The following is a 9,787-nucleotide window of genomic DNA, read 5'->3' as shown; positions in this document are numbered from 1 at the left end:
CCGGCCACTGCACTCCAGCCTGGGCGACAGAAATGGGCGACAGAGCGAGACTCCGTCTCAAATACAAAACAAAACAAAACAAAAAAAATAGAGACGGGGTTTCACCATGTTGCCCAGGCTGGTCTCCAACTCCTGGGCTCAAGTGATCCTCCCACCTCAGCCTCCCAAGAGTGAGCCACCTCACCCAGCCTCCATTTACTCATCTTGCAAACTGGGGATTATTCCTTCTCTACCTCACAGACCTATTGTAAGTATAAAATGAGATACCATACCAAAAAACCCCAAAAACCAAAAACAACAACAACAACAACAAAACCACTTTGGAAAGTAATAAAAGCTATACAAATGCTCATATCTTATTTTTATTCTTTGTCTACTTCCTAGGGAAAGAGTAACCTAAAAAACACTGCAATGGCCTATGTTCTAGGTTTCATGGGAAGGCTGATACATTTTGATGTGTGTATACTGTCCATATACTGTGCACTCCTAAGGACCAATAACGACTGAGATAGAGTATCTGCAACTATGTGGGGGGTCACAAATGAATCACTTTTACAAATGCAGAGAGCTGTAAGTACCTCCTCAAGCAATTTCAAACTGTGGAGGCACAGTAAGCCTCACTCTGCCTGCATTCTAGGTGGCCTTTGTGATCCACCCCTTGAATGAGGGCTTTGAGGAGGGGGTGGGTTGCCTTGCTGCTTTCAGATCCTGGGGGGCCAAAGCCTCCCCTGACCAAGCAGTTTGTCTGGAACTGCTTTCGTGGTCTGCCAGGGAGAAGCCTGCCAGGAAGAGCCAACCTACTTGGGGTTGGGGTTGGCTGTTCCAGCTGTTTACCAATTGCCTCTCACTTGTAAAGTGTAGCTTTAATTATAGTTTTGCCAGAATTCATTTTAGGAATGGCCACTAACAATGATTTACTTGGGGAAACCTGTATGCAATTGTGTCAAGCCATGTGCCGTGAAACCTGAATTAACTGAAATCTCATTAACTAGAATACATATTTCCTGCTCACCTCATTAAAAATGGGGGAACAAAGAACCTAACACATGAACCAAGTTCCTATTACATGTCAGACACTTCGCTAGGGACTGGAACTACATACAGTGCAAGGAATGGACAGACATTCTAGGAACTGTCTTCCTAAATGGAAATCTGCTGTTTAATTCCAATCAACTAGCAGGGGCTCCAAGACTTGCTGTTAAGCCAGACAGTAAATCAAGTCATTGTTCTTTTAAGATTGTTTCCTTTGGCCCGGTTTCATGGGCCTTATGTTGCAGAAACCTCTATGGACTTCCTCTTCAGGATTTGCTTCCAAGCAGGATGTTTTGCCAGCTGCCCTGAGTCCCCAGTGCAATAGCTGCGGCAATCAGTTTGGTGACTAACAGCAGGTTCTCCATTTAAATCATAAACTACATGGGTGAGTGGGGAAAAGTCTTCTCTATATTTTATATTCCCCGATCCAAACAAACCAAATGTAAAAGGGCATTTATGAGACAACCGGGATGTTTCAAACACTGACTAGACATTTCATGTTAATGAATTATTGTTCATTTTGTAGGTGTGATAATGGTGGGGTTGTGGTTATGTTTTTTTAAAGAATCGTTATCTCTTGGAGATATATACTAAAGTATTCACAGATAAAAGGATATAGTTTTGCTTTATAATAATTCAGCAGGTCTGTGGTAATTGATGAAACAAGACTGGGCATATGTTTATGGTTGTTTGGGGGCTGGGCTCTGGGCTGAACTGTATTATTCTCTCTTATTTTGCTCATGTTTTAAAGTTTCCATGGTAAAGTTTTAAAAAAAAAATAACCCTTAGTTGGGTGCAGTGGCTCACGCCTGTAATCTCAGCACTTTGGGAGGCCAAGGTAGGCAGATCACCTGAGGTCAGGAGTTTGAGACCAGCCTGGCCAACGTGGTAAAACCCGGTCTCTACTAAAAATACAAAAATTAGCCAGGAATGGTGGCACATGCCTATAATCCCAGCTACTTGGGAGGCTGAGGCATGAGAATTGCTTGAACCCAGGAGGCGGAGGTTGCAGGGAGCTAAGATTGTGCCACTGCACTCCAGCCTTGGCGACAGAGTGAGACTCCGTCTCAAAAAAAGAAACAAACGAAAATAACCCTAATTATGTTAAATTAAAAATGTTTGTATTTCCTTTCCATCCACTACCTGAGTCTAGTAGAGGAGATAGAAGGTCCTTAATCCCTGCTTTCAGTCTCCCTATAAACTATGTGATACTTTATAAACTTTTATTAATACAACATCTAGCACTCAGGAATCCTTACCTGCGGATCTCCTTATAAGAGGTTTTCATGAGGCCAGTACTTGTAGGATTAAATGTAAGGAATTCTCTGTAATTTCTAAGACCTCTTCATTTTCCTCCACTTTTATTATAGGTTTTTGTTTTGTTTTGTTTTTTTGAGACGGAGTTTCACTCTTGTTGCCCAGGCTGGAGTGCAATTGCGTGATCTAGGCTCACCGCAACCTCTGCCTCCCAGGTTCAAGCGATTCTCCTGCCTCAGCCTCCCGAGTAGCTGGGATTACAGGCATGCACCACCACGCCCGGCTAATTTTGTATTTTCCGTAGAGACGGTTTCTCCACGTTGGTCAGGCTGGTCTCGAACTCCCGACCTTAGGTGATCCACCCGCCTCGGCCTCCCAAAGTGCTAGGATTACAGGCATGAGCCACTGCTCTCAGCCTTATTATGGTTTTGAGGGGTACAGTCAAAGGAAATTTGAGAACTTGAACCCCTCAGATAAGAAACTGCCACCAGCGGGAAACAGAGAAGTGAGTTTCCATTGACTCTGGACATTCTCAAACCTGATGCAGGGAGATGGGAGAGGGCTGATGCTGACTGTGACATTGCAGGACAGGGCTTGTGAAACCCAAAGTTTCTCTCATCACTATGGTTTCATTAATTTTGAAAATGATGGTTATAGCTCCTTTCATTTTTGAGATGGAGTTTCACTCTTGTTGCCCAGGCTGGAGTACAATGGCGTGATCTCGGCTCACTGCAACCTCCGCCTCCCGGGTTCAAGTGATTCTCCTGTCTCGGCCTCCCAAGTAGCTGGAATTACAGGCCTGTGCCTCGACGCCCGGCTAATTTTTTTTTGTATTTTTAGTAGAGATGGGGCTTTACCATGTTAGCCAGGATGGTCTCAATCTTCCGATCTCAGGTGATCTGCCCTCCTCGGCCTCCGAAAGTGCTGGGATTACGGGTCTGTGAGCCACAGTGCCCGGCCCGATTATGGCTCTTTAAGAAAAAAACTGCCCACACTGAAACCTCAAATACTGATCACAGGATCCACCTGTGTTACCCAGCTGTTCTAGCAGCAAAAGTCTGAAAACGACCCCTCATTTTAATCAGGCAGGCAGGCATTCCACATGTACACTTGAAACCACACTAGACTATTTCTGCATATTATAAGTCACGAGAGAAAACCAGCTAGACCAATGAAGCTGCTTCTTCTATGATTAGATGCTTGTGTTGGGGGTGTGGGATTGGGGGAGATATGTTCTAGAAGCCACTGCCAGTTCTATTTAGAGTTAATCAAGCTTACCAGGACCCTGGGTCTCATGCAGCATGCAGCAAACAGCAGAGTTAACTGTAAAACAGTAAGAGCTGATGAAGATGGAGTGAGCATGAGGAGAAATCAAATATTATGACTTGACACAAACAATGAAGGGTTAGAGGTCAAAGGTGATTAGGAGTAGCAGGAAGGGGAAGTGGGAAGGGTGGACTGGTAGGAACCCCTGAAACACTGATACTCTTCTTTTCTTTTTCTTTTTTTTTTTTTAAGTCATGGTCTCCCTCTGTTGCCCAGACTGGAGTGCAGTGGTGCAATCACGGCTCACTGCAGCCTCAACCTCCCAGGTTCAAGCAATTCTCCCACCTCAGCCTCCTGAGTAGCTGGGATGATAGGCAAGTGCCATCAGGCCCAGTTAATGTTTCGTTTTTTTTTTTTTTGGTAGAGACAGGGGCCTCACTATGTTGCCCAGGCTGATCTCAAACTCCTAGACTCAAGCAATCCTTTGCGTTGGCCTCCCAAAGTATTGGGATTACAAGCGTGAGCCACCGTGGTTGGCCAATACTTTCTTAATCTCTTTAGGGGCAGCTAAAGGAAATTCTGAATATGTGACTCTTAGATCCAACCACCATCTCTCAAGAAGAAATACTACTACCACCATTTCTGCCCTCAAAACTCACTACCATGACTATGGGAGGAGGGTAGCACAGGTCTAACGGTGGCTCTTCCAGAAGTTAACCAATTGCTCATGAAATTACGTAAGAAGCCAAAACCCAGGGCCACTTCTGCATCTGAAGTACGGAAGAAGACAGGTCATTCTGTCAGGCCCTTATTGCTAATATGAGGTGCCACATGCCAGCAGGGTTTTCACCCATTTCAGAATTGGAAAGGAGCACTGTCACCAGCCTCAACTATTCCTGGAGAGTAGAGAGGGGTATCTCCCTGTTGGGGTCTCCTGCCTGGGTTGGGAGAAGTCAGTCAGTAAGGGCAACAAGGGGAAAGCTTGATGTGAGAAGAACTTTTACTGAACATCTGAATAGGGAATATTTATAGTTTCAATGTAGCCTGAACAAACCAATTCCTAACTCCCACAAGCAGGCTATGAAACTGCCCCAGGTACTGAGTTAACAAATACCACAGGACTATGAAGGCAGCAGTTATAGCTGGATGACGAATTTAGATTTTCTGATCTTAAAATAGGAATTCATTTCTGCTGGTGCAACTAATACACCACGACAGATAAGTTAATACAGTACAGGGTGTGTCCAAAGAGACTTTTTTCTGGCTAGTTGAACTCTATCCATCAGGTAATACCAAAAAAGTTCATTCATCAGTGAATTTGACATATAGTATTAAGATTCAGTAAGAAAAATTTCTGGACTAATTGGTGAAGATGTTCTTTTTTTTTTTCTTTCTTTTTTTAGACAAAGTCTCACTCTGTCACCCAGGCTGGAGTGCAGTGGCACGATCTTGGCTCTGCAACCTCCACCTCCCAGGCTCAAGTGATTCTCCTGCCTTAGCCTCCTCAGTAGCTGGGACTATAGGTGTGGGCCATCACGCCCAGCTAATTTTTGTATTTTTAGTAGAGACGGGGTTTCGCCATGTTGCCCAGGCTGGTCTCAGACTCCTGACCTCAGGTGATCTGCCTGCCTCAACTTCCCAAAGTGCTGGGATTACAGGAGTGAGCCACTGTACCCGGCCAAGATGTTTAAATTACACATTTGAATAAAGAGTAATTGGATTGCAAAGCTGAGTGCCTTCAAATATAACATATTTTACTGCTAAGCAAAAGTTACCATGTTATTCCTAAGTGATAAGCCAGAGGAAAGGAAGGTGTTTCTTCCTTCTGGCAAAAATATCCCATAGTTAAGTCCAGGAACAAATGGCTGAAAACAGAAGGCAATGACCATGGACAACTTTTGGATCCTCAGTACCCTTTAGTAAAGACACTGCTCAACAGTCCACCTGGGAACACCTCAAGCCACACTGCACAAACAACTGCAGGGCACAAAGGCACCACAGGAGTTTTTCTAGATCCTGCTGAAATACTTTTCTCTGGTTCTAGGATGAGGAATTAATAACTTCAGCAAGCAGAGACTGGGGTTGGGTGAGGATTATTGACCCACATGGTATCCAGGAGTCACTGTTCTAATACCAGGGGAGATGAGAAGTCTTAAAATCATTCCACAGATTGAGGATGGGGCACATGCAGCATACACTGACATCTGAGGGCTCCCCTGTTAAGTTCTCAGCACCCCAGGCTGGGCAGAACTAAGCCAGCAGGGAGGGATCACAAAGAGGTGGGAAATCAGGGCTGGGCTGCAGCCTTCAGTGGCAGCAGTTAAATTCTGTTGGCTGCAGCAAGTAAGAACTGAGGCAGGGTGAGGGTGGGACTACGGACATGGAGAGGTGAGCAACCTCAGATATAGGGCAGGGGTGGAGAGAGAGTGCCCTGAGTTTCTGCTAAAGGCTCTCTCTTTCTTCCACTACCCTGTATCTGCACTTCTTTTTTTTTTTTTCTTTTTGAGACAGAGTCTCAATCTGTTGCCCAGGCTAAAGTGCAGTGGTGCCATCTTAGCTCACTGCAACCTCCGCCTCCTCGGTTCAGGCAATTCTCCTGCACAGCCTCCCAAGTAGCTGGGATTACAGGTGCACGCCACCACGCCTGGCTAATTTTTTGTATTGTTAGTGGAGACAAAGTTTCATCATGTAGGCCAGGCTGGTCTCGAACTCCTGAACTCAAGTGATCCACCTGCCTTGGCCTCCCAAAGTGCTGGGATTACACCATATCTGCAGTTCTTTTTGTTCCTCTCTTTCTTTTCTTTTCTTTTTTTTTTTTTCCAGATGGAGTCTCACTCCATTGCCCAGGCTGGAGTGCAGTGGTGTGATCTCGGCTCACTGTAACCTACACCTCCCGGGTTCAAGTGATCCTCCTGCCTCAGCCTCCTGAGTAGTTGGGACTATAGGTGTGCATCACCACACCCAGCTAATTTCTGTATTTTTATTATATTTTTTTTTAGATGGAGTCTCACTCTGTCGCCCAACCTGGAGGGCAGTGGTATGATCTCAACTCACTGCAACCTCCGCCTCCTGGGTTCAAGCGATTCTCCTGCCTCAGCCTCCTGAGTAGCTGGGATTACAAGCACGTGCCACCACGCCTGGCTAATTTTTGTATTTTTAGTAGAGACAGGGTTTCACCATGTTGTTCAGGCTGGTCTCTAACTCTTTTTTTTATTTTTTATTTTTTGAGATGGAGTCTCGCTCTGTAGCTCAGACTGGAGTGCAGTGGCACGATCTCAGCTCACTGCAAGCTCCACCTCCCGGGTTCATGCCATTCTCCTGCCTCAGCCTCCCAAGTAGCTGGGACTACAGGCACCCACCACCAAACCCAGCTAATTTTTTTGTATTTTTAGTAGAGACGGGGTTTCACCATGTTAACCAGGATTGTCTCGATCTCCTGACCTTGTGATCCACCCGCCTCAGCCTCCCAAAGTGCTGGGATTACAGGCATGAGCCACTGCGCCCAACCTATTATTATTATTATTTTTTTTTTTAAGTAGAGACAGGGTCTTGCCATATAGGCCAGGCTGGTCTCGAGCTCCTGACCTCAAGTGTTCCTTCTGCCTTGGCCTCCCAAAGTGCTGGGATTACAGGCATGAGCCACCACACCCGGCCTTATTCCTCTCTTATATTGCTGCACCTCTAATTTTTTTCCTCCCTTCTGCTCTCTCACTCTCCCTTTGCTTTTCCTCTTTTCCCTTCCTCTCCCATGGACCTTGAGTTTGCAGGGCTTTCCTGAGCAAGCTGGACAGATGGGCTGGGCCTCTGGGACCAAACCCCTCCCCTACTCTCAACTCCCCAAGCTCAGGGAATCAAAAGGTCCCACAGGGACGCTGGAACCAGTTATAGGTACCTCAACCAGTCTGACAGCCCGCAGCTCACCTCTGGTCACCAGTCCTCAGCCCCTTCAGGTGCCACGTCCTGCCCCGGGAGGATGAGCAGCAGGAAAGAGAAGGCACCACCCCAGAGCAGACTGCTACTTACTTTTTCTTCTCTTTGTCTCTCTTCAGAGTCTGTGAGCCTCCAGCCTGGGAGCCCTGGGACTGGAGCAGCTCGGCTGCCGTCTTTCTTTGCTTGAAAGCATTCACTTCATCATCCAGGGATTTCTTCTTATCCTCCAGTTTCTTCTTCTCGTCCTGGTGCAGTTTCTTCAGACGGTCAAACTTCTCGTGCAGCTGGCAGGGAAGCACAGGGAGATTGGAGAGAGTCCCCTGTGAGCAGTCCCCAGCCTGGCCAAGCCCAGGTGGGTGGGGACCAGTAGGGCTGTGACCCTGCAGGACCCTGGAACCTCAGGGGGCATTTCTGTCAGGGATTGCCATGATGGCACCAAAGGCACCATGCTCTGGATCATTCTCTCCTCCTGTCATTTTTTATCTCCAAGTCTCTGCTCCTGAATATGGTAAAGGAACACTGCATTGTGTTTAGTCGGACATTTTGTTAAAAAGAGTCCCCATAGTTACCACACATGTTCAATAATAACATAAATTATAATAATATAACATTTACTGAGTGCTGGCTGGCCTCAGGCCTGTAATCCCAGCACTTTGGGAGGCCGAGGTAGGCAGATTACTTGAGGTCAGGTGTTTGACACCAGCCTGGCCAACATGGGGAAACCCTGTCTCTACTAAAAATATGAGAATTAGCCAGGCATTGTGGCATGTGCCTGTAGTCCCAGCTACTCAGCGGGCTGAGGCAGGAGAATCACCTGAACCCGGGAGGCAGAGGTTGTAGTGAGCCGAGATCACACCTTTGCACTCCAGCCTGGGCAACACAGCAAGACTCCGTCTCAAAAAAAAAAAAAAAATACCGAGAAATTATTATAGGTTAAGCATTAACTTTTATATGCCCTTTATGTATATTAATTTATTTAATTGTTACCACATTCCTATGAGGTAGGTTCTGTTATTATCTCCGTTTTATGAGGAAACAGAACATCTGAGAAGTAAGGAATTTGACTATGGTCAACCCAGTATTTAGAGCATTATATAACGGGACCTCTTATGTGTAAGGAACCCCTGTCTTTTCTTAACCCCTGCAATCAGGAAGGATCACAACGAATCACAGAGAAAACTTCAGTAATGGGAAAGTCAGTCAATGGAAATACTTGGCTTTGGGCGTGGAAGGAAATAAAAAGGATTTTATGACATGGAATGAGTACAGACACCTCAGCCTTAACTAAAGGGAGGCTTCAATAGTCCTGAATAGAACCAGAAACCCAAAGAACAAGAAGAATATTCTGGGCCAGGCACAGTGGCTCATGCCTGTAGTACCAGCACTTTGGGAGTGCTGTAATCCCAGTAGTCAGCTCAATCCCAGCCAAGGTGGGTGGCACAAAGTCAGGAGTTCTAGACCAGCCTGCCCAACATGATGAAACCTCGTCTCTACTAAAAGTACAAAAATCAGCTGGGCGTGGTGACGCGTGCCTATAATCCCAGCTACTTGGGAGGCTGAGGCAGGAGAATCGCTTGAACCTGGGAGGCGGAGCTTACAGTGAGCCAAGATCGCACCACTGTACTCCAGCCTGGGCAACAGAGCGAGACTCTGTCTCGGGAAAAAAAAAAAAAAAGGAATATTCTGGTATGCCATTGTGGTAAGTGGATCAAAGAACAAGAGGCACAGATAGTCACAAACTAAAATGCAATAAACTACCCTGAATAGTAAGAGCAGAGCAAGCCGAATTTCACTTTCTTTCATGGATTCGGGAAAGAGTTTAGGATTCTGTAGCACTTGCAGCATACCATGAAGAAGGTTGGTTCTCCGGGTCCTGGGGGTATTTGACACTGTCACTTAGGTAGGTGAGTGATAGACTTGCTGTATAAACCAGCTCTTTTCTTTTTTCTTTCTTTCTTTTTTTTTTGAGACAGAGTATCGCTCTGTCGCCCAGGCTGGAGTGCAGTGGCACGATCTCAGCTCACTGCAACCTCCGCCTCCCAGGTTCAAGTGATTCTCCTGCCTCAGCCTCCCGAGTAGCTGGGAGTATAGGCACGTGCTACCACTCCTGGCTAATTTTTTTGTTTTGTTTTGTTTTGTTTTGAGGCGGAGTCTTACTGTGTCGCCCGGGCTGGAGTGCAGTGGCCGGATCTCAGCTCACTGCAAGCTCCGCCTCCCGGGTTTACGCCATTCTCCTGCCTCAGCCTCCCGAGTAGCTGGGACTACAGGCGCCCGCCACCTCGCCCGGCTACTTTTTGTATTT

The 9,787-nt window shown here is 46.4% G+C and overlaps 1 protein-coding gene across 4 annotated transcripts in view; it reads right to left on the bottom strand.

Moving 5' to 3' along the window:
* Positions 1–9,787, bottom strand: part of SEPTIN6 (septin 6) — an 85,070-nt gene that overhangs the window by 7,237 nt on the left and 68,046 nt on the right. For 2 of the 4 annotated variants that reach the window (XM_017885155.1, XM_017885154.1), the window contains exons 9-10: positions 7,579–7,769; positions 3,568–3,612 (exon numbers count right to left, since the gene is read on the bottom strand). In XM_017885155.1, coding sequence (XP_017740644.1) covers positions 3,609–3,612; positions 7,579–7,769 — 195 coding nt within the window. In that variant the 3' untranslated portion in view covers positions 3,568–3,608. The remainder of the gene's footprint in view (positions 1–3,567; positions 3,613–7,578; positions 7,770–9,787) is intronic. The other 2 variants (XM_017885152.1, XM_017885153.1) reach the window with 1 other exon arrangement.

This window comes from Rhinopithecus bieti, unplaced genomic scaffold, assembly GCF_001698545.2.
Source record: "Rhinopithecus bieti isolate Rb0 unplaced genomic scaffold, ASM169854v2 scaffold_15117, whole genome shotgun sequence".
Classification (NCBI taxonomy): Eukaryota; Metazoa; Chordata; class Mammalia; order Primates; family Cercopithecidae; genus Rhinopithecus; species Rhinopithecus bieti.
Note: the sequence above shows the minus strand (reverse complement) of the source record. Positions and strands in the feature narration are given on the sequence as shown.